Source organism: Camponotus floridanus, unplaced genomic scaffold, assembly GCF_003227725.1.
Source record: "Camponotus floridanus strain SB8 unplaced genomic scaffold, Cflo_v7.5 scaffold91, whole genome shotgun sequence".
Taxonomy (NCBI): Eukaryota; Metazoa; Arthropoda; class Insecta; order Hymenoptera; family Formicidae; genus Camponotus; species Camponotus floridanus.
Window position 1 is genome coordinate 457,125 of NW_020229862.1, and position 27,268 is coordinate 484,392.

At 28.8% G+C, this 27,268-nt stretch overlaps 1 protein-coding gene across 2 annotated transcripts; it reads right to left on the reverse strand.

Annotated features, from left to right (window-relative positions):
* Positions 1-26,175, reverse strand: LOC105247858 (LIM and SH3 domain protein Lasp). Of its 2 annotated transcripts, XM_011252268.3 has the most exons (6): positions 25,490-26,174; positions 15,200-15,294; positions 3,385-3,656; positions 2,345-2,548; positions 1,046-1,194; positions 1-795 (listed from the first exon to the last, which is right to left on the reverse strand). In XM_011252268.3, the coding sequence occupies exons 1-6, from the start codon at positions 25,556-25,558 to the stop codon at positions 616-618; spliced, it is 969 nt and encodes a 322-aa protein (XP_011250570.1). In that variant the 5' UTR covers positions 25,559-26,174; the 3' UTR covers positions 1-615. The 2 variants fall into 2 exon arrangements, with proteins under 2 accessions (XP_011250570.1, XP_019881986.1); XM_020026427.2 differs by lacking the exon at positions 2,345-2,548 and having other exon boundaries at positions 25,490-26,175.
* Positions 26,176-27,268: the final 1,093 nt, after the last annotated feature.

Genomic DNA, 27,268 nt, shown 5'->3' on the forward strand with positions numbered 1-27,268 from the left:
TAAAAGTGACATCTTTTACTTGGCTCTTCCTAATTACTGTGATTAGCACTATATATCACTCCATGAGCTGTCGGAATTATAATTTTAATTGGCATAATTTATCGCAGTTATGTAAAGTTTGGTCCCATTATGGAATTATATAACATGTAAAACTACATATTGTCATTTGGAAGTTGGTTGTTGAAGTCAAAAGTACTGGTGTCAAATTGGAATACTTATGAAAAACATTTTCAAACATTTATAAAACTGATTTCAAATTTCATAATTTTCAAATCTATTTGTCTCTCTCCTGTTGATATATTTTAGGAAAAATTTAGTTTTATCCAAACCGATGTCAATGTAATCGAGGTAAAAATGATCGAAAATTTATATATATCAGATCAAAAACCAAAAAGTTTCTTTATATAAATATCTTTCGATATCTGATTTCCTAAAATGACAGTTCGTCGTTTCAAACGAATAACCTTGCAAATAACAAGAACCGAATAGAAGCATTGCTTCGAGTATTATATCGCATATTTTTTTCTTCCTTCAGTAAAACGCACCGATTAAGTGCGCTGCGATCTAAATAACGGTGATAGTAGCGAATGGAAGCTCGATATGAAAAACAAATATTTAAATCTGCGCCGGTTCGACATAATTAGCTGGTAGCATGCCGTGTCGCCCCGTACGTTGCACCAATCCGGTCATCCAGCCTTCATCTACAGCTGTACAGTTGACAATTAAATCGCCGTCGCAGAAACTCACTTCATCAAGATCTTGAGCCTCATAGTCATACATCGCTCTGTACACTCTCTGCAATAGGATAAAAAAAAACAAAATTATATAGCAGATATCATTTGGAACTTTTCTATTTCTTTTACATTAATATATATACTTTATTTTTCTTTTAATTATTTGAAGTGTTTATTTAAAAAATTTACTTTGTGAAACATATCAATATATTTTCTCATAAAATCATGTCCTAATTTTTATATCTTACATTCAAATAAACAATTCAAGACATAATGAATAATATATGTGATGTAATTAAAAAGATATTTACCCCAACATTGGGGGGCGGTGGCGGCGGTTGATGCTGAAGTTGATGCTGATTATTGTTTATTGTTGTGGCTGGCGTTAACGATCCGTAATATTCGTTTACTGGATCGATGTCGGCAACCGAGCCGATTTTTCGTGTCGGTGGATTCGTCACTGCAATATGTCACATTTTTCATGTATAAAACGTGTAATTTTCAAATAATTTTCTACATTTATATAAATGCTTAATTTATTTTGTTATAAACCTTTCATTCTCATTAATAACTATTGTTATTTGGCGCAATCTGTCGACCTATCAAAATTATTCCAAAGTTTTAGTAATAAGTAAACCACAATGAAACCCACAGAAAGATGATTACAATGATAGGCAGCTTTCTATTTCCCCAACAAGATGAACGTAGCGATGTCGCAACGATTAATTCTAGTGCAAAGTGCTTCGATCTGCAAGTACTGATTCGGCTTTGTTCTGAATGAATCGCGTGAAATGACAATATGCAGGCATAATGATGCAAACACAAAGGAGGATTTAAATCTGACAAGCAGTGATACAATTTTCAAACGACATTACAATCCAAGATCGCAATAACTCTGGCGTCTTACAGTAGGAATGCATTGTTTATTACATATAAGAATATAATTAAATAAAAATCTGATCTATTAAAACCAGTTATGTATATTTATGCTACGAGCATGTTCATTTTACATACAATTATAGAATGCAAAAAATTGAATAAAGTCATCAAATAGTCTATATATATCATTGTAATAATTCTCTCTTCATGTTCATCCTTTTCCCACATATCTCACATTAATATATATTAATATATATTATTATATTATTAATATATATATATTAATATATATTATTATTAATATTATATAATTAACATTATTATTTATATATATATATATATATATATATATATATATATAAAATTAACAAATTAACAAGTATAAAATTATTTGTGGGTAATTTAAAGTAATTCACGGAATATAAGTGAATCCCTTATTATTATTATTATTATTATTATTATTATTATTATTATTATTATTATTATATTGTCTCAAAATATTTATTCGATAAACGTTAGAATGTGATTTAGATATTCTCGAATGTAATTCGTATAACAATAATAATTATTATATTAACAATTATTATATTATTAATTAAAAAATGTTATGTAATATATTAAATAATAATATAGAATATGTATATTATTCTATACTGTAATGAAATATAATAGTCATGCAACGTCCATATAGTGAATAGTTGCAGCGATTCCAGTCGCGAAGATCAACGCACCTGGTCCCTTGTCACTTGTGTAAATGACAGTGGTGGCAGCTTGCCTTGCGGAATAAGGACTCGGTCTCGCTTCGCTAAGGGGATCGTAATCAGCGATCCTACCTGGTGTCCTTTGTACCGGCGAATTAGCCGTTCTTGGAGGCGGCGGATTGGCATTTAAACTCGATGCAGGGGCGATCGTACCGTCTGTGTACTCTACATATTCTATATCAAGAATGCACAAGAAAAGCGATAGGTTCAACAAGAAGCGACAATCGATCTATTATGAACGACGAGTGTGTGTAATGGATACTAAAAAGAAAATAACTCGATACGTGTAAATTCTTCATCCATTTGCATTTTATATTCTCATTTTTAGTCGGTTGAACAGCAATGTATTAAATGCATTTATAATTGTCGTAATTACTTTTATTATATGAATTTAAAAAAAATATGAATTTAATGAATAAATGAGAAAAATATACATTAGTATGTAAGTAAAGATTATTATCACAAATAATAATGCACACATAACATATAATTTGCAGTTTAATGATTACACATATATTGCTATGTCATTAATTAAATTATTATTAATTAAAATGAGTTTAAAGTGAAGAAATAGATGGCTTACATTATACAATTAAATTTGTGAGAGAAAAATGATTATTGATAGAGGGTGATTTACATAATGAAGTTAGATAATTAATATATAAATTGTGAAACATACTGATACATAAAAATGAGGAAAAAGATATTTCTACTTTTATGAAATTACAAATCACATTTTGATCAATAACATTTTCCCAATGATAATCTGCTTAAAATCATGATCAAGCATCAAAATAGCAAGTTTATGATTAAGTGTGTGACAAAGTTGTACCTAGAGATTATTATTATTAGAATCCATATCGAATGATTTACTACGAAACAACAATAATATAAAATAATACCAAAAACATAATATACGGCAATTATATTTTTCATTATATCACAAATAAGTTAAAGAAATATGATATATTCTAACGACAAAAAAAAGACATGTGGTTTTTTCTACTTACCTATTTGTTCACCATTTTCTCCCGTCATTGTCCTCTTTTGCTCCATAATCGCCTTCTTTTCGAGCTCACCATGATAAGCAACATTCGAGATTATCTTACTATTCTGCTTGATTCTGAGAGTCTCTGGATCGTCTGCTACCTGCGTAAATTTTCCTTTCGCCTTCTCAAATTCAGCGTGATATTTCACATTACTCTGTATTTTCGTGTTCTCCGCAATACGCTTCAATTCCGGTGTCTCTGCCATCGTGGTGGCTTTGGCTTTTGGTATATGCCTATAATAAAAAGAATTATAAATCTCGTTATTAAAGAAGTTACAAAAAATTACAAAAATTGTTTTATTTAAATCTGAAATATAGAACGAATTTATTTCGCAAACTATTCAAAAATTAAATTCTTGCCAAATAAAGAAATTCTACTTCAGTCACTTCAAGTTTAAAAATGTTGTTTTTTATTTTCAATACACCCGTTATGTCGTATTTCAGATGAGTTTCTTATTTCTTTCTCTTTCTTTCTTTAGCGAGAATATCACGCATATCTAAGCCTTTACATAGATTCTCCCGGGGGACTTCCTCTACAAAGGAAACATAGAGATTCACTGAATAATGCAAGTTCCAAGTGAACGACAAGCGGTCAACGACGTCATTCTTATCATGAACATCCTCTCTGTGCACTATGTCGATTATAATAGACGGGGGAGGAAAACGATATAAAGCGAACTTATGTTCTTCGGAGATTACGCGACTGTAACCGAAAAGTTTTTTTTTCATCTCCTACATCATACAAGGTGAACAGTAAATTATAATGTGTACTCACGCACATGATAACGATATTTGCATTTCTGCTATCGTCATTACTCCGTAAGAGCAACGTTATCTATGATTACGTTGCTTTTATGGAGAAACTTACATCTGCTGGAAATTAAATACGTGGATTTTATGTGAATAATCATGCCTTGCTACAAATTTTTCTCTAAATTAATTTCGATCATTTTTGAAGAAAATTTTCAGATTTTAAGATACATAATTAACTTTTGTTCGATAATATATAATAATTAATAATTATAAAATATAATATATAATATTAATATATAATAATTATAATAATATATTATAAATAATTATAATATATTAAAATAATATATTGTATTAATTATAGTAATAGTAATATTTAATTAATATTACAGTAATAATAACATTTAAACATATATATAAAAATATACATGAAAAATGTAGATGATTGTAAAATCATAATGGTTTATCTCAATAACAATTTGAAACTGTTATTTAATAAAACTAACTATTATTTATGTCTTATTTTGCAGCACTTTAAGCATCTATCTTGATCATGTTGCAATTATGAAAATATTAATTGGGCGGATAAAGGTTACACATATTTATTATAAAACGTTAACATTTACCTCGATAAATTAAACTTGCATAAGTAAGTTATTTTAAGCAACGCGAGCGAATAATTTACCTTTCACGTATAAAACGCCATATACGATGTGAATTAGAATATGAAAATTAATAATCAACTAGTAATCAGTTATGTGAAATTTGATAGAAACTTTCTGGCCGGCAACTCGAGCGATTTAATTGCGGTGGAGGTAACTATCCGGTACCTATGAAACGAGATAGAAATCGATGCATAAATGTATAATCATATACATGGACTTGTAGTAAAGAGAATGCGTTGAATGACATGCGTGAATGTATATCGACAAAGTCGTATCGCGTTTATAAAAACATTGATACTGACGCAACATCCAAGGAAGTACTTTGCATTGTATTAATAGAAATTATACGCCAACCTGTATTACTTGTTACTACTTTCTACTATGGTCCACACGTTATTAATAAACATAATATAAATTTTATAATGTAAGAGATTAAAACGAAAAATACTACTTCCTCAACGAAAACAAATTAAATCAGATCGCACAACTAATAATCTTTTTCTCAAAAAAATCTTGAAAATCATGTTAACGACTAAAATTTTTTGACGTGACACTAATTAGTCAATATATATTTTGTATGACTGTCAGAGACACACGTGTCACATAAACGTCACAAGGTGGATTATGTAAATCGGCTTTAACGCACTTTGTACGTATTAACTAATTTTGTCTTGTGGACACGCGCGAGACATAATTGAGATTTGTGTCACAACTTCGTTTCCCATATACGATGCCTACGCGTTGTCTCACCCGGTAATTGTGCTATGCGATTACGTAATGTGCCGGTGCATAGTGTGTACGAATAATAGGCATGCAACTCCCGTCTCTCTTTGTCCGGAGAAGCCGAAGGATAGCCATTGTTCCATGGCCGACGAAAAAGAATTGCTTTGTGACCTGATGCGTATTTGAGTTCTTCGAATTTAACATGGAAAAAAAAACAAATATAAAAATAATGTTGAGAAAAAAACAACATGAGTCAAGAGAACAGCTGCAAATGAGGAAAATTGGAAAACAATGGGTCTTGCGTGTCTTCCCATGCGACTGTATATATTTCTGATTGTTACATGCTAGATGTAAATAATAACATAATAGGTAAATATGTATATAATAAGAAAACTCTGCGAATTTTTCAAATGATACATTGCATATAATAATATGACGAAAAGATTATAATTAAAAACTAGTTAGCGGGATAAAACATATGAAAGAAAACTCGTGTTTCCAAATGTCAAACATTTTTTCTCTCTATAATGTTGCGTTTAATAAAAAAAACTAAATTCTTGCTAGGTTTACATGATGCATAACGTGTAATATATTTAAAGAATATTTTTAACACATTAAAAGAATGTAATATTAAAAAGTTAGAATTTTTAAGTAATTTAACTCGTGCATGTCCTCAAAATTATTAAAAACTTATTATTAAATAAAATTATTATTAAATAAATTATTAAAAACAATTCTGAATCAAGATATATATCAGCGATATTTTTATCTCAAAATCTGATATATTCTTTTGTCAAAATGCTATATTTTTAGATTTTAATTTCGATTGCAAATAAAATTATTGTTATCGCAAGCAAATATTATATATATATATATATATATATATATATATTGTATATATATATATATATATATATATATATATATAATTATAATTTTTTATATTAAAAAAATAATTTATTAATAAAATTGATATAGGTGATTTGCAAATCTTTTTCCCATAAGATCTTTTCTCATTATTGACTATATATATGTATAATGACAACGATATAACATGCGACGATATGATTCATCGAATCATTTAACTATCTATATATATGCACAAGTACAGCAATGACTAATCTCTTATTAAACGCTTGTCTATCTACTTAATTATGACGTATGTTCGTAATATTTCTTTTATTGAATTCCATTTACGCATTTAACACATATCTTAAGCAAAAAACGTGGGAGTTTGATACAAATGAGAAAAAGATATGCGATTCATATAAAATAAAAATATAAAACATTTTATAAGAATGTGGATTTAAAACGCTTCAAGGCGTGAAATCATCTGATGTATGTAATGTATCCTTTTATTGAAGCAAAAAAAGTTACTAATTTTATTTGAATATAATCGGATTTATGCGATGCGCAATAGATATGTTAATACATGTGTATGGATGTATCTTATATATTCCTTCAAATACAATAAACTTAATTATTGTTCATGAACAACATCGTGTGTAAATAAGCGACTAATATTCCACGTCGGGCAATGCAAATTTATGCAAGTAACATCCTTCCTACGCGTGATAAGATACGGTTCATTGTTTAGCCAAACTTCTTACCTGTTTACATAACGCGACACTGCACACCCACACATGTTCGATTTATCAAATATTACGTATATACGTGAATACAACTAATATACCGGAGCAGATAACATCTGTTGCATTTGGTTATCGTGCCGATCAAATAACAAAGAGAACAACAAGAAGAACAATAAGATAATATTGATAAATTCATAACATTGATAAGCGCATTGATAAAACATTACACACTAAATTATATCAGACTCATTAAATATATTAATAATAGAGCTTAGAGAGATCATTATTTTTCAAATTGATGTAACGAATAATAAATTTAAATATGTTTTTTCTATGATTTATAAAATTCAGAATCTTTATATGTTTCTTAATAATTTGAAAATCAATTCTCTTCTTTTTTATCGAATTATTTTTAATTATCATAATAATTTCATAGATTAATTATAACTTTGCTAGAAGAGAAAGGAATTTTAAAAATATAAATTTAACACTATTTTTTATTTTATACTTCCTACCTTTGTAAATTTTTATAATTAGATTTGCTATTGATAAATTTGCAATACTTGCGATTGAAATGTGAATTGATTTATTGTATAAAAAGTCAGAAATATTTTATTATTTTTTCTATACTTTTTTGTATTTTTTATTGAATTTAAAAATAAGTCAAAGATTTGTATACTTGTACAGTTTCTATTTTTAAAGTTTTTTAATAGCAATTTTCAATACAAACGAAAATAGAATAATGATGTTATAATGTCGGAGAATTCAAAACCGCAATGCATTTTTGTAATCACGAAAACAATTACAATTACATTACACCAATGCGCAATAATGTTCGGAAAGTTTTGCGCAATAACTTGCTCCACTGGGAGAAATTTCTCAGGGTGGGTCTATTGGATTCCGTTACTGCGGTTAAATCTCAGATGGCTTCGGTATTTGCCGCTCGTCAATCGTTACGACAAAGCGAAGCCGTATCTTTGTCCACATTCTAGAAATTCTCACGAAGGCCGAAACAAAAGAGCATGAAAATCCCTACGAAAAAATGATCCTTAAGAAAAAATGATCTTCCTCGCTTCCTTGTTTAAAAATATCATGAAATTTTATTCCTTTCTTCTCCAATATATTATTGTGCGGATACGAAAAGTGCTGTGAATTTAAAATATATAATTATCACAGAAAAAAGTAAGTGAAACCAAATCAAAACTTGTATACTTAAACTAACGCGGTCATTGTTTCGTATATACGCAACAATTTATAATATCTTAGGAGAATTTAATAATTTAAATTCAACAATATTATAGTCTTATTTTAATATTGTAATTGTCATCTCAAGAATATATAATTATTTAATTCTATAATACTTTAAGAAAATTATAATCTTTGATCTAAAAATGTTATTTTCTATCTAACATTGTTTTTTTTTCTATTCGAGAAAATTAAATCTTAAATCATAAGAGTATATTTTTCTTGATTGAACTATATAAAATGGCTTTATTCGAGTAGGCAATTATTCAAGCAATTATATTTTTCTTTAACTAACATAATATAATCTCATTTCAAGATTTCCACGTTAAAAGTAATATATTTTCAAAACAAGAATGTCCTTTTTTCTGTGTATTAAGATATAATTTATTATCTATTAATATAAAACTATTAAACAGAAGACTTGTGTCGTTTTCCTAAAAATACATACAATCTTCTCTCGATAATTGAAATTTATATATAAAAATGCTTACACAATCGTAATTTATATAATTATATTAGGCGAATCATAATTAATAATTACTTTATAAATAATTACTTTTTAATTAATTATGGGAAAAATTATACACTTATAATCAAGCATATTATTTGTACATTTAATTAGGCATCTTGCTTGCAAAATGTTAGCCTTTTAAAAAGATATTATTTTTCCCACAATAGATTACTTGATAAAAAGTTCAGCTTTCAAGAAAACTTAACAACTTCAATGTAAAACAATAAAATTGCTTATTGGGATATATTACCTCGAAATTTATATAAAAATATTTATAATAATAATCACGTATGTTTTGCATATATTTGCTTTTAATTGCCTAGTCTCTCAAAAATATCTCGACTTGGAATTTTTGATATCTTCCAATAACAAAAAAAATACACGCTATCATGTTGAAAAGAATCTAACGAGACTTTCTTTTTTCGCGGATTTCGTACAAGATTTATGCAGAATATCACATATATTCCGCTTTCGACGCTGCGCTAGAAATTCACATGCATATCGCTCGCTCATTCCCAACTCGCCTTGTACGATTCGCATGAATCGCGCGTTACGCATAATGGATGCGAACGTTAGTGATTTATTTTTAATCGCGGAGATTTCCAATGAGAGAGCGATGCATGTGACGCACCGTGTGTTGCATACATCGAACACGGACTTATAAAATTTCATATGCCCGCACTCTCGAGCGACGATGGAGCCCGAGAGATGGGTGCATTGTGGGACAAGGTCGGTTCAACGCAGCCACGCAGACAAGCCACGCTAGGCTGGGCACCCCCCTTTACGACTAGCTGTTAAATTGTTCGAAGCTAAAAGTGCGGTGTGACAGGCGGCGGAGTTTCCTGTTCCATCTGCGCGACATCGGGGCAAATGACTCCTAAACGCGATCCAATATAGATGCATTATATATATATATATATATATATATATATATATATATATAATTTTTCATTAAGCATTGATATAAATAAAAATAAAAATTTAATAACAAATCTGAAGCTATAATATAAATAAAACATGACAAAAAAGTACATATATATTTCTATAATTCAGCAATGACATAATTTTAGTTGTTTTAGCTTCTAAAAATTAATGTACATGCCAAATTTAAAGATGAATACATGCTTTTTGTCCGATGTAATATCCTTATATGGAACAGGAAAAATATTGCTTATTTGTAATTGAATACACGCACAACAAGTCATGAGCCACATCCTCTAAATAGGAAAGAATATCGAGGAAAGTGAATCATTCGCGGTGAACCGATGACGGTCACGGATGATATCATATGTACGATTTTATTAAAATTTGGAAGAATAACACGCGCGTGAATACATAAAAGTCAAGAAAGTCAAGAAAAGTTCAAGAAAATCTTAAGAAAATAGAGCAATAAAGTATTTTAAAAAATCATACTTTTTTTTTTAATTGGACGTAATAATCTTACATTAATTTTTAAGACTTAGCATTAAAAATCTCAAACAAAAATAAGCTTCTAATAAAAATTCCACTGAAATAAAATATATTTTTGCGCTCAGAATAACATGATAAACTAAAGTCGTTGACGAAGAAAGAACGCAAATGTTGAAGAAAAGGCGAAGATTAAAAAGAAGACGCATAAAGTTTTCGCACATGTTCTCTTTTGCTATCCGGTAAAGCGCTTAATATATATATATATATATATATATATATATATATATATATATGTATACAGTATCAGCGCACATGTACATGTGTCAAGAAACAGAGAACTTGTAACACGTGTTCATTTAATCGTAATATTATATCCGTATTATTATATCCGTAAAGAGATTTCCATTTTATTTAATTCGCTTTTTTTTCGATAATCTCGAGACAATGATCAATCCGCACTTTCAAATTCTCTCAAACCATGTTAACACTATAACAAGTTATTCCAATTAAAAATATATATAACAGAGATAGAGATACGTAAGAATTAATGGGATAAAAATGTTTGCTATTATTACACATTTAATACAATTACATTTGTTCAACAATACAATATACACATATCTCTGGGGAAATTGAACATATATGTAATTCATTAATTCATTAAATTTATTTGAATAAAAAAAGATGCATATAATTATGTGTAATACTTTATTTTATATATGATGTTCAGTAGCTATTATTCAAAAATTTGAAGTAATTGATGAATAATAATTAAAGCTTAATTACAGCTGAATATGAGGCTGTATTAGAAATATAGGAGCAAAAAACGAGTGAATTAAAACTGATTGCAATAGGGGCAAGATAATGAGCGCGAGAAATAAAATTATGCCTGTAAGGAAGGGATAAGGCAAGCAGACGAATGAATGAATCTCACAACTCACACGTGTTCTGCCTTGCTTATTTAATGCATCGTCTGATTCGACACGCATCGCTGACACATATCCGTTGTAATTGCGGAATACGAAATTCTCCCGATGAGACATTATTCGCATTGCGCCATTGACTTCGTTAACTTTGTACTCATTTCCTCTGATTGGTTTCAAGGAAAATGTAATGTCTCGAGCAGACAAATTCAGATAAATACGATTCCTTCTTTTTATTTTTTGTATTTTTTTTATAGGTTTTTTAAACAATAAAATATAGAAATATGCAACATGCGTAAAAGAATATATATATAATCAAAATGAATTATAAATTCATTCTTCAAATCTTTTTAATTGAACAAATGCTTGTAACTTGAAATTTAATAATCCATGTGTACAATAAATAAAAAGCAAACTATTTAAAGTATTAAAAGTTATTTCGAAATTTCTATAAATAAAAATTTTATACTGTTTATAAGATCAATTTTAAATTGCAAGCATTAATATCCTGCTCTTGATAGTCTTCTAGTCATATGTATGCATATACGGCTATTTTAATGGATCAAATAATGGATCAAATAATTTTCTCTTGGCGGTTGCATTTATCTTTTTCTTTTAAATATTTCAGATGACGCTTTCTCGTCGAAGAGAAAGGAGCAAAACGTCTCGAGCGAATTATTTGTCATTACGCAGCATATTAAGCGCCATATAAGAGTAGAAATATGCACGTAAGAAGAGAGAGAGATGCAGATTCGAATCGCGACTCGAAGATTTCGTCATCACGATGTACAACGGAATACTGTACGAGTCATGGATGGAGTCTTTCGATGCAACGTGGCATACTAATATGAAGATGAAAGCAGAGAGAAGCTGCAACAGGTCTGATTACCATCGAAAAGAAATTACGACAAAATTATTTCCGAAAATTATATTCGGATCTATTGATGTTTCATTAAATTTCATTTCTATCAAGATCAAGAAAAGATTTTAAAATATCCAAAACATTTAACGCAATCTTTCTTTATAGTTTTTGTAAATTTATTTTACCTTGAATTCGATAAATATATTTAACTATCTCTTAGAATAAAATAATTTTTAATATAGTTGGTAATTTCTTCAAACTTTCATGAAGTCTGTATTTAAATTTTAAAAAATTTTATTCTTTTAACAGATAAGAGCACGAAAAAATGTTTTCATTGACTACACATCAATTATATAAAAAAATAATTAAAAAAAAAAGTAAGCTGTTAGGAGACTATCGCAAGAAAACGTTAAAACTTCGCACGCTTCTTCTCAGAATCTCCTATTCCTCAGAAAAAGAATTAATATTCGTCGAGGCCACAAAATTAACCACAACGCCAAGTCAATTTTATTATGTCTCTCGACGAAACCTAATTATTTGTAGACTATATGATGAGTTATTACGTATTAACGATTCATGTTTAATATTTGCTCTTAATTAGATGCAATTATATATATCTGCATATAACTTCTTGTACAATATATACATTTTTACTGTCTTATCTGATAAAACGTTTAAATCGCAATCTTTTTTAAAGCTTGTACTTAAAGCAATACTCATATAATATAATAAAAAACGTATAATTAATCAGACTTTAATATCACGGCAAAACAGTTATAATTATTATTTATTTTGCTAAAATAATAAATAGATAACTATCTCGCGAGATGAAATCTTTTATAGCCATTCTTATTAACATCCTGATAATCCGATGCCTCGTCATATTCCTCAAAATAAGCAGCGGACTTATTTTCCTGTTATGACGAAGCAATTTAATCACGAAAAACAGTAATATCCATCACTCGATAATACTAATTAGAATCTACAAAATTATAACTCTTCTGAATGTTCTTATGTTCACATTATACTTTGTATCATTATAAGATAAGGAAAATAAAAGTTCGAGTAAAAAAAAAACTGGTTCTCGTATTCTTTTACATTTTCTTTGATCACATATTTTCATTAGCTGATTATATCCAGTTTAATGTTTCTTGAAGTACAGTTCGTAACTCTATCATGTTAATAAAAAAAAACTGGTTTCTATTGCTTATTAATTTTTTGATAAGATGTCTTTCATTCAGCTCATTATATCAGTTTATGTTTCTTTAATAACGTTCGTAACTCTATCTTTAATAGATGTTTATCTATTATATGTTTATATATATAATATCGTTGCCAACAAGAAAGTTTCTATTTTTAGAATCTTCATTGGATTATAAAATGAAAAAAAGAAAATGTCTTACATTCTCAAACATATGTCAAATAATACATATAATATATCATCGTTTCCAGTTTCTTTATTTAAGGATGTTTTGTACCTATTTTCAAAATATTGAGAATTTAATGAAAATTGTACAGAATGTCCTTACATATGTTATGCATAGAATCTTCAGTACAATTTTTAAATCGATTCACTAAAGCGAATTCTCAAGTTATAAGGATTTTATAATAATAAATTAAATTAAAAAATACATCTCTGCACTGTCTCAGCTAAGATCAAATTGTAATATTCCACACAGCTTCTTACTCAAAATACACCAAAAGTGGATATTTATCAATATTGATTTTCAGCTACTTTTTGCTGGGATTGTACATACAAAACATCCTTAAACGAAAACTCATGAAATTTGCGAGTCACATGCAAAATATCGTTGCAGAAGATGACTCTAGAGCCTAGAAAATAATCTATTCTGCGCGGTAAGAATTACACGAGCAAAATCTGAGGCGTCAGCTTATGTAAAATATTACTATTACGCTATCGGCGACGCGTGTAAAAGGACGCACGCGCCTGTTTAAAAGTCCTTGGATGTGGATTTTAAAAGGAGAATCCTCAGCAGAGAGAAGGCGTGACTGTCGTGTATTATCCCCGCAAGAGACCGCAAGGACCGCGCTCGCTTTCGCCGCGTCGACACGCCTGGCATGCGTTTAACTATCAACGATTTGCGATCCGGCAACTATTCCGCTTTCACGTTCCTCTCGAGTCCTCTGCCCGAGTTCCTCTCTATTGTTTACCGGATATTAAACGTCGCGTTATTATAACGCATGCACGTCAGACAGAGAAATCTGCGAAGGAGCGTGCATTAGCATCACTAATGTCAATGCTTTGCTTCTATTCGCATGAGTATTAACGAGTTGAGAATTGCATGCGTCTTAAATAAACACTTTATGCGATAATTTTCTGAATTATACAAAGAAGACATTTATGACTTTTGCCGTGTTTTCTCTCGTTGTTTTAGATAATAAATTAAAATAATTTGCGCACTGTTACTTAATTTAAAAACAAAGATAGAAATGATATGAAAAATTCGAAATAAGAGAAAAAATGAATATTAAAATTTTGTGAAAATAGCTACACAAATCTGTGAAATTAATACCTCGAAATTTTTACAAAATTGTATGACATTCGATTATACATATTTGTCTATAATTCATTATTTCTTCACCTCAGAAAAAAATTAAAAATAATAAAAATATTTTAAAAAAATTAATTAATTAATTAAACAAACTTTATCATTGTGGACAATCGAATGCCATATCAGTTTCGTAAAAATTCGCATTTCGGGTTAATTTCACAGATCTTACAACTATACAACATGTATAATCAAGATCTACTATAATGTAGAACGTGAAATACTATATGTAAGAAACAAACTCGTTTATGCTTATCATTAGTTCTTTTTTTTCTTCAGATAATAGTTCTCGCTAGCAAGTATTAAGTTACATTATATCGCAACTAAAATTACATAAGACAATTTGTTATGTGACACAAAAAAAGAGAAACACGACACAATTCAGTTCGTAAGACCGACAGTAATTTTCATGGGTCAACTTTCTTCTTGCAATAAAGTGGAACGTGGATTTCGTCAGAGAGACAAGAGATACACAATCACATGGAAGGGAATCAAGTACGAAGATACATAATATTTTACTTACGCCTCGCAATATGGCTGTTTGTTGAAACCTTTGTATGTTCGCATATTCAGGGTCATACCGCAGCCCTGGCACTTGAAACATTGCTTGTGCCATATCTGTAACAAGGAAACGATGTTATTAACATTCCATATCGATTTGTCAGTTTTACACAGTTGCGAAACAAACAGTACAGAAAGATGAAAAAAATAAAATAAAATAAAATATATAATACAGTTGTACATTTCGAATTTTGATTAATACAAAATGCATATTCATTATATGATTCACGATCTGATATTGTATATATGCAGCATATTTCATCTTTAATGCTTTCAACAATTACACTGGTAAATATTAAATAAATATTTTTTCTAATATAAAGAATTATCTTTAACGATCTTGTTATAAGTATATTCTATTTAGTTTTGCACATTTCTCACTTTTTCAAATTTGTAGTAAACACGTTCAGAAATAAAAATAATTTTATAATATAAAATTTAATCGGATTGCAATAAACATCGACATAAATAAACATCGACATAAATAATGTTTAACATTATTAACGATAATAATAGTAACGACAATAATAATTTGCATTTTTATTCGAATTGTATTATGAATTTTATCAATATCTTATAATATTATCAATATGAAAACAATACGATTTTTTAAATGAATAATCGCATGTTAATCTAACGTGGACAATTATCATCGTATTCTCGCCGATTAATCTTTTAATGAGATACATACAATTTAATCATTAAAAGTAATAATTGTCATGCTAATTATAAGAGATAAAAATATTATTATATTAGTAGTTTTTAATATAATAAAAAATAAATTTCGTTGAAAATTTCTCTCTATTATTAATCAATGCACGAAAACATTATTTGATCAAATTATTCACAGATCGTGAGAATTTTCAAATTGATATTAATAATTATGTATAATAAGGAATATATATATATATATATATATATATATATATATATATATCATAAAGTCAGTTTTGCGATCAAGATAAAATAATTAATAATACAAAACAAAAATATAGAAACAAAAATTAATTATTCTGCTCCGAGCAAAGATAAATGAAAAGAAAAAGATTTCCTAGCAATTTTGTCCTACAGATAGAGAAAGGATGATCGTGACTTCTTATTAGCCCTCAATAACTCCATAAATCACTAGTAATAACGTTTTGTTTCGAAAGATAATCATATGCTAATAATAATGCACTTCGGATTGATTCGCGAAGTTTACGAGCCGGTAAGTAAGAAATATAATTTTTTATCCGAGATATTATTAATATCCGAGATAAGATCCTGCAGACGAGTTAATGGTATATATTAAAAGTGCAATTATTATGATCTTTCTTGTTCTTAAAGACAAAAAGGCCGAGCGATATTTAGTTAAATCTCGAAGTGACTTTCAGCCTTGATGCATTGTACTCGATATGTTATTGATAAATAGATTCCATGGCATTCACATATTATGCAATACGAGCCAAATACATCTGCAATAATCTAACAACTGTGTGCAATCCTTTTATAATCTTATTTATAAATATTAAGCAATGTTAAAACGCTTCAAATAATACTAAACAATGTAAGACTATAAAAGCGTGTGGTAAGATTAGATTATCAGATGTATGGTAAGATTAGGTTTTATCTTTCTGATTTGTTCTGTGCAACTTTTAATCCTAGATTTAACAATATATATTCCATCAAAATTTTTCTAACGAGCTGAATATCAATACTGCATGATACTCGCGGCAAATTTTACATTTTATTTAATAATCAATATATCAAAATTCGATAAATATATTTTATATCATACATTAATGTTTTTTATTATATAAACTTGCAAATTTAGATATAATACAAAATTTTTATTTCTCAATTTTTTAGGATATTATAAAATCTTTTTTAATTTTATTATCATAATTATTTGTTCAAAACAGTATCAGAAAAAAATTAAAAAACTAAAATATTAGAATATTAATTGTTTAAATTTTTTACATTTTTGTAATTTTTCTATTATATTTTTTTCGATGTCTCTTTCACTACAATATTATTTTGAAGCATCTTTAATTGCTTAGTTTAGATTTAAATCGACATAAAGCTTTGTTATAAAATCTATTATAATATAATTACAACGTAATTCTTTGTTGCAAATATATGGATTTAGAGATCTGTCGTAATCAATTATTTTAACCGGACGAAGAACATATACATACGATTTTTATTCACCGTATCAACGGCTGTATATTAAGCTAATCTGAACAATCAAAGATCATCAGAGTTATATCGAGACAATCGCAAGGCCGTTCTCAGGAATCGACAAAGATTACACATCGCCAAAGAAAGAAATCACCGATTGTTCGATCTTGATGATCCAGACATAAAATGACTAATCATTACCAAAATAAGTCGACCTTGAAACTTCTTTATTAGGTCCTATGTTAGAAAATAAAAGAATTAATTTGAAGCTATTTTTTTTAACAATAATAAAATAAATTATAGTAATAAAAATATGTACAATAAAAATATGTAATGAAAATTGTGTAATGTTTAAGAATTTCGGAGAAATCACTTCGATTTGTCAGTTTTACACAGCGAGCTGTTTGCGATTGTAAAATGTAATGGAAGCATAACTAGTGAAAGATATTCACTAGTTATACTTCCATTACATTTTACAATCGCAAACAGCTCGCAATTTTCTCATAGGATTTCCTCTCTTGCAAAATAGCAAACAGGAAGCTGAAAGGCACAGCGCAACATGTTTTAACGATCCTTTCAAAAGACGCATATAAGAGAACAATCGCGGGAGCAAAGTGAATCCATAAAACGATCTCATGAGAGAACTCTAAATTAGACTTCATATAAATAACAATAGTCATTGGACATTTTTCTCATGTTTTTTGAAAAATTATCTGAAAAAGACATATGCCATAGATACATCAATATACAAATAATTCTTTATATTAAAATAACCTCAGTTAATCAATTATGCAATAATCGAACTTCAGCATTTATCTGATTTTAAAGAACCGGAATATAATCGACAAATAAATGCGCCTTTAATCGTGTCAATATATTGCAACATCAAAACGTTGCAAGGAGAACAGAGAGTTTCACTGGACAAAACTCTTGCTCTTAATTTCAGAAAGTATCGGCGAATAGCCGTGTATTAAATAAAACATCGGAGGAATTTCTTTTTTTCATGAAGCACGGCACGAATTGATTTCTAGACGGTGCGTAGACCAGGTCACCAATGTCAATTCATGAAACGATGCCGGAATGCGGTCGGTGATGAATGCAGCGGTACTTCATTCTTATAATGCAATCGTAGCAAAACATATATATATTGCGATTGTATTATTAAATGTACTGTATTATTAAACTGGAATGCTTGTAATTAGAATAATTTCATGTTTTATCGTTCGTTTATACGATGCAAATAAGTTTTAGCAACAATATACAAAAAAATACAATTTATGAAGAATTTATGAAGAAATTAAATGTTACTTGGAAATTTATAAATATTCTTATAAGACGAAGCAAATTATTATTAAATGAAATTTATTTCAATAATTTTTGTTTAGAAAAAGAATATGCGAGGCGCGAAAATAGATTTTTGTCTAAAAATTCAAGAAGAATAGTGTTTAAATCAGAACTGTCATCAACGGAGAAAGTTCAGTTACATAGTGAATTGTCGAGTAAGTGGCAGTCGGTAGAACAATGACAATCGGATGATGATCTTAGATAACCTTTCTAACGAGCTAAATATCAGACGTTAGGTTTATAGCAGAAATATGAGTATAAATTACACTATTTAATATAATTGATAACAATTGTAATCATTATAATTGAATTAAACACAAAAATATTCCATTCCACTTGGAATAAAGCTAAATGCATAAAGAATAAAAAATTATATCAATTGTTTATATCAATTATTTTAAAAAATTATTCGAATATCGCATATTTTCATAAACAATCAGAATCAATCTAAAAGATACTAATTTAACAAAAAAAATGTTTAATTTATGATCATAAATTAAAATAAAAAATTGAAATACACGTTATTTAAAAACACACATCGTGATGTTACTATGTATATTAAAATTAAATCATGCGTCCACACACATTTACAAAAAACAAGATTATTATATTGAATGAAGGATAATCCTGTTTTTGTCGTATGTTTAGGAAATAATACATAGAGAATTCTGTATATAATCATTATATTTACATCTTTGCAATCAAATGAGAAACAACCGGATGCTACACCGCATCGTTGGCATAGCAGGAATTTAATGACTGAAAACCAATGGATCTATAAAAGTGAGAGTCACTAATCGGATTACAGATAATTAAACGCAAAGAGCATTATGATATAATGAATAAATAGAAAATCAAATGCTTGTTGGACAACAATATCATAAGTAATATAAAATATATTCAGAATATTATCATTTTTTTATCGAGAATGTGAATAAACCGATATATATAATTCCATACAAAATTTGACTCTGTCAAGAAATACACACATATGTTATCCATCGAATAATTTGTCGCAATTTTCCTTAAACAATAAGAAAGCAATAGATTAAAATCGACCTTTCTCTCGCCTGTTATAATCTATATCTATATGTACAACAAATTATCGTCAGAGAATTTGACTAAATAATGACGATTGCATTAAATATATATACATTTCCATTAATAAAATTAAAAATTTAAATCTCCGAAATGTCTCCACACACAAAAATTTTGTTTAATTAATATTTTATATATATTAAAGAACCGCAATTTTAATTTGATGTATTTCTCCCTACAGATAATAATATATATTGATAATCAAAGTGATAATTAGTTTTTAATCAAATATTCTGTGTATATATATGTATGTTAATAATATGCATACATAAATACATACATACATATGATAAGTTAAAGTTGAAGTAAATTTAAAAGTGATATTGAAATTGCAGAATTTTTAATAATCTCAAAAGAATATATTTCTTTTAAAAAAGTAATAAGATATGTTAACAAATATATTAAAAACACTAGCCCAAAAGATCAAGCTTGAGATAATAACAATTATTTACAATTAAAAAATATATTCCTATCATATAAAAGAAAAAAGAAAAAAGATGTAATTATTTTTCGTTAATGGAATGTAAATTAATCACTAATTCATAAAGACGCGCATAGAATACAGATTAAATACATGGAAAAGTAAAAATAACGATAAATAACGAAAAATAGGAAAAAAATAAAAACAATAAAAAATAAAAAAAAATTGAAACCCTAATAAATTTAAGCATTCTGAAATATATTAATATTTTATCTATTTTTTTATTCAACATCACATTTCTTTATTCTTCTCATGACCTTTTTGTAAATCTTAATAAGTATTTTTACAGTATTACTATTGATAACAAACAAGAATATATATTAATAAAAACAATATAAATTAAGATTTGATAATAAAATATTATATATAGAATTATTCATATAACCAAAGGAATAAAACATATTTTGAATGAACTGTTCGTTTAAAAAATAAATCAAAAAGAGCATTTTGACAGGCGTTAAACCATTGAAAAGTAACGCAAAGAGAAAAACAAAAAATATCGACTAGCGTATAACTAGTTCTCACTCGACTCATTGTCAGAGAGAGATCAGTTGAATACGAGCATTTTCTTTCATTAAACCTTTTCCCCTTTATCTCTTGTGTCTTTAATTTGTCTTGTGCCTGTTGATCGTATAACATAATGTGTCTTGTCTCAATATCTCTTCATATCGTGCCGCACTCTTCCATTTGTTTTTTTTCTTTCTCTCTCTTCGAGAAAACGGGAGAAACATAGTTACAACTCGCAACCGCAATTTCATAAAACATCGAGAACATGCGATAGCAACAGATATAAACACTCTAGCGTAAACAAGATCTACCAAGAGAATCGCAAAGAATACATAAATCGTTTTATAAGAAATCTTACACTGAGAAAAATCGTTTGATTAACACAAGACGTATATGATAGAAAGCATTTTGATTAAACCAAGCAAAATTTTTAGTTTATTTCACGATAAAACTCAATTTTTTATGACTGGAACTTTAGATTTTATAAGGATATTGGTTATTTTTTAATTAATCGAAAAAAAATATAATCGCCACTTTTTCATTGTACGTTGTCTTGAATGATATGTATGCACATATATATGTATGTTAAATAGTTTTTAGTATTCTATATTATGTATAAATAAATATAATTAAATATATGTACGAAGTTATTAAAACTTACGTATTTAAAAAAATAAATAATATTCAAGCAATTTGTTCAAAATCAAGAGAATTTAATTGATAAAAACAGAAAATCTAAATGCGCATTATTATTATATCATTAAAATATTAATTGAAATTAATTAAGTTTTGTCAATATGTGTTCGTATAAGAAAAAAAGCTTCATGTTGCAAAGTAAGTTTCCCTTTATTTCGCTTGTGGAAAGAGCAATAAAATCAATAAAATGCGATAAATGCGATAAATGTATGCTGCATGCGAGAGAATTTAGAAAACTAACGTGGCAATTGTGTGGCTCGATACGCATCCAAATTTAGGATCCTGACTTCCTCTCAAATCCCCGAAGCTCGTTTTCCAACGCGGAACGCCGCCCACATGATTTAAGCCCCGTTAACTCGCTCATAGCGAGTTTTATTAACCCTCTAGTACAGAGCAATATAAATAAGATGTGCTTAAAACATCGTCTATACGTTTATTTTTACATCAAAGATACCTTATTAAGTATTAGATTCAAAATATTCGCCTCTTCTTCATATCTATACATATCTATACCCTCTTTCAAGGTTGAATTATTTAAAATATATTATAATAATACTTATTCTTGGAACTACATATTTATAAAATGCATGAATATGCTCAGAATTATATGGAAACCGTTTTAGAATGAAGAGAATTCTTAAAAATCGATTAGTATCTTATATTTAAAACGTGGATTAAGATTGTTAATAAATATAAAAGTCTCAGTCTATGTTTCAGTTAAATATATCTAATATAGATGCATAAAAATTTTTTTCTTGGATAGAATAATTTAATAAAAAAATTACTTAATATTATTATTAAATTAGAATTCTTTAAATGCAATGATATGCAAGAAGAGTTTCTTTCTTTTTCTCCTCTTTCCCTCTCTCCTTTTCTTTCTACATGTAGAGACTGCTTGCTCATATCGGTCATTCAACGTAAGGATAAACGAGATGAAGAATATCACGGCGAGTGGAGGACGATTCAGTAAGCGGAACTAAACGAGAACGGTACATCCTGTAATCTATCGTAGAAAAAGTTTTGATCCGCTATAATGCGCTAATCTTCTTAACATCTTGGCAACAACTGCCCGAAAAAAATTAAATGATGAACTGTGTAATAAATAAATAACAAAGCTTTTATATGATTATCCTCATTATTTTTATATGAGAGGCCTTTTAAACAAATTATCTTTCATTAAATGTAATTTTTTATCATAAAATCATGCTTATTTTACATGTTTATGTATTGTGCAATAGCAATAATAATTAGATAATTTTTTAAATCTAAATATAATTATTTTTAATAATTTTTGTTTAAATAATAGTATTATACTATTAAATACTAAGTATGAAACTATTAAACTATTAAATACTAAATATTAAATTATTAAATATTATTAATATATTGTTCTCTCAATATTATACTATTGTATTATATACTATTAAAAATAAAAGAGTGCTACGAATATTGTAAGTAAATTCATGACATTTTTTTTTAATTAAATATTTTCCACTTCACATAGATAAGTTTGTATTTATAAATTATATTTAAACGAGATAGAACTCCAAGATATTAATACCGTAAGATTGGAATAAAAAATTTTTATAATCAATTGACTTAATTTCAGATTCCTACGAGGTCGTTCACAAGAATGAGTCGGATAAATTATAGCACAGCGAATAGAAGTAAACGGGAGTTACACACCATGGTCTTTCATGATAAAAACACATGGCACGACCAGCAAGGATTCGAGCAGAACACGTTCATGTTTTGAACAAAATGCAAATCATAATTCTAGAATTTCAAGGTTTATCCGCGATTACAGCGGAAGTTGACATAAATAAGTAAAGTAAAAAAAGTGAGTGTCATATTCTACTTGAATGGCGTTTAAAACGAAGTAAAAACTCCAACAAGAATTATATTTTAAATAATATTTGTAAACAAATTTAAATGAGAATAAATATTATCATTAAATTTCCGTCATTTTTTGATCTAAAAATTATTTGAGAAAAACTACACAAAATATACTTCGCTAATACAACTTATTTGTTTCAAAATAAATTTATGTAGCAATAGTAGTATATGTAAATGTAATGCTGATATTTCAATTACTATTCACGAAATATCGTTACTTGCAACGTGCAGAATGCACACCTTATGAATTTAAAAAATGCAGAAATATTATAAAAGAACAATTCTATAAATAAAAAAGTATAAAAAATTATGTAAGTGTGTAAGTATTCCTACAGTTTTATCCTGACGTCTCTAGATATTATTTCTTATTATTATTCCTTCTAAGGAATCTTGCCATCTTTTCTTGTCTGTATAATTTGCTATCTGATGAAATATAATAAAGAATAAAATTATGTCGTGCAATTATAACTATTAAATTCTTCGCAATCTAAATTTCTAGATACCACAGAGTTATAACGTTGAATCAAATCATTGCAATCGGTATGCGAACGGTACATTCTGCATGTTCTCCCACTCCGTTTATCCATCTCTCGAAAAATGCTCGTACCCGTTTTCCATGCGCCACGAGCACAATATTACATCCGACTATGATTGAAAAAGAAAATCCTTATAAACGATAAATTGTGTATCATGTTATCGTTAAAAAACACGAAATTATATTTAATGAGAACGCAATTTAATACTTATTGATATTTATTTAATTCACATTTATTTAATTCATATAAATAGCCAACTTTATATATAAAATATTTTAAAATTTATTAAATACATATATATATATACTCTCAATAAATTTTAAAAAACTTTAAATATAATTTAATATTAATTCTCGTATTGTAATTTAAATGCGAAAGCTAAGTTCTTTCAGATGATCTTAATACTATATTATGTTTATCACTTTACAGATAGCAATAAATGAAATAAACATTACAAAACGAGTTATCGAAAGAGAGAAAGAGAGAGAGATTCGAGTTTTGAAAGCAGCTAAAGTGCGTGCAATCGAACGAGATGTTCATCCTGTCTTATCTTCTCGTCTTTATCTCCGACTTCTTTATTTATTACGCTAGAAACAGTTATTCGCTGTTGTTTTATAAAAATCGGACAAAAATATAATTCCTATGTAGAAAATATGCATATAATTATCCAATTAAACTCGTATTTTTCTTGCTCAATGTGCAAAAAAAATGAATACTCGGCAATAATATTATTTTTCGAGAAATGAGAGAATAATTAAAACACTTGATACTAAATATGATCGACACTCTTATCTCTATTTAATTTTTTTGTTCGATTTGATCATTGATGGAAAATAATGTTATCGTTAAACAGATGCACGAATCTCAATTTTTAGAATATACTGACGCAATTCAATTCGAATTTGTTATAATTTAAAATACATATATTCTCAACCTCGTGGAAAACTTCATCTCGCAATCCTTTATACGTATGTCAAACATCTCGTTCGTCTTGTTTTTACGAAAACGGCGCGCGGACAAAAATATCCGACTCCTTTTTTAATTTCATCCGTTTGAGATTCGCGAGATATTAATTGGCATTAAATCAAACAACTTTTCTACAACATGTAACAAGCCTGGTCGTTCGCTCGAGTCGCGTCATGTCGCGGCGCAACAAGTAGACTCCCTTCGGCGAGCGTGGAGCGTTCCGCAGCGTTAAACACGCGTGCATCACACACACATGCACGCACGCACGCACGCACGACGGAGAGAGACCGACACAGCGCGAAGGTCGCCGAGCCCTTCTCAATGGAACGGTACATCTCTCCCGCAATGGCTAGCTCTCTTTCTCTTTCCATCTCTCTGTTTCTGTCCATTTCCCTTTGTGTCTCTCTCTCTCTTTCTCTCTCTTTCTTTCTCTCTCTCTCTCTCTTTCTCTGTTGCTCTCGCTCCTAATTTCTCGAGAAAAGCGCTTCCTCGAAGATCAGGCTCGAGAGAGGATTCGAATTCTTCTCGATCGCGATGAACAAGGATAAAGTGATCGAAGCTTACGTACCTTGTCGAGGCATTTGAGCTCCTCGATCGGATAGACCGTCTTCTCGCAGCGAGCGCACGTCTTGCTCATCTTTCTCTCCTCTTCCTCGTCTCGCCGCACGCTCTATCTCTTCCCTCTCCTCTCTTGTGTGTATGTTCACCAGCACTCGCGCACTTTGGTCTGCTTTTCCGCGGATATTATGCACGCGTCTCGTCTAGATCCCTATTCCTCGATAAGCACACACGCGCGTACGCATGTATACGTATGTACGGCGGGGAGGAGTCGGTTTGCACGTGCGTGATATATATATATATATGTATATATATATATATATATATATATATATACACTAGCGACACATCCGAAGGCGAGCGACTGCTGGATACGAAACCGCCTGCTCGAATCGTTGGCGCCTACTTATGCTCGCGAAAATTCGGCGGGAAAAACACCGCGACCGTGTTTCCCGACTGATCGTCGACGGTGGCTTCCAACGCACTGCTCGTTCCTCGCTCCTTCCCCGAGCTCTCCCTCCCACTCTTTATCCTGTTTGCGCGAAACGCACGGAAATTTAGCGGAAAAGCGTCCCTCGAGCTCGCACGGGCACTAGCCGCATCAACCGCACTGCCCTCTCGTCCTCTCGCCCAGCAAAAAACCGTCAACTGACAGCTATGGCGGATCGCACTACACTAGTCAATATGGCGACTCGTCGCGTACTGCGTACTGTGAATGTGCGAATGCTGCGTCACGTGATATCGAACGCGCAAGCGCAAGACTCAGGGCCGGCGCGATCATCTCTGGTATCACGTGATAATTTTGAAGTTAAAGAAAATACATAAAATTTTTTCAAATATTTCTTAAAAATTTCTCATTTCTTATATTCATTCTTTTAATCACGCGGAAAGTAATAAATTATTACAGAAATGTCACGCAATTTTGATTATATATCTGATCAAAGATACAATCTTGAAGGAAAATCATATAATCGAATCAAGAAATTGTTTGAAAAAATGTCAGAATCATTTAAATCTTTACATAGATTATATCAATCTCTACGTTTAGATTATATCAATAAAATGGAGCAATCGTTTATACACTTATATATTTATATTAAAACACAGAATTAATAATATTAAAACTAATCTTACAATTAAATCATTTCTCTTATTTTTGTATAAATATGATTGTAAAAAATGTGAAAAATGATATGTAAAATATGTGCAATATGAAATGTATCAATTATATAATTTTATACCTGCTTATATAAATGATATTATCGATATTTGTATCCATTGTAATGTTTATGTAATGTTTATAAATAAATTTTATGAAATTCAAAACAATTTGTAGTAAATATAAAAGATTACTCGCATAAGTTCAATAAGTTTCTACTTTATCCTTTTATATTGCAATAGAATTTTTACAAAAAAATTCTACATTTTATATTGCAATAGAATTTTTACAAAAACATTTGGCTCACTTTTATTGTATTATTTATTATATTATTAATAATTAATATCGATTGTTTTTTTGCAACTTTTTTTGTTGCTGATAATCACTAATAATTAATATTAATGCAGTTATAAAATATACAAACATTTTGATTAATACGTTTAATTTAATTGATAAACCTGATTTGTGTAATATTAACTATACTTTGCGTAAAATTTACTTCTAAATTCTAAAAATATTTATTAGAAGAGAGATTGTGGGACAAATTTAATAATATTGAATATAAATGAATATTGCGTTAGTCAACGTGCAATGTAACATGACAAAATATTTCTGTTTTATGTAAATTTG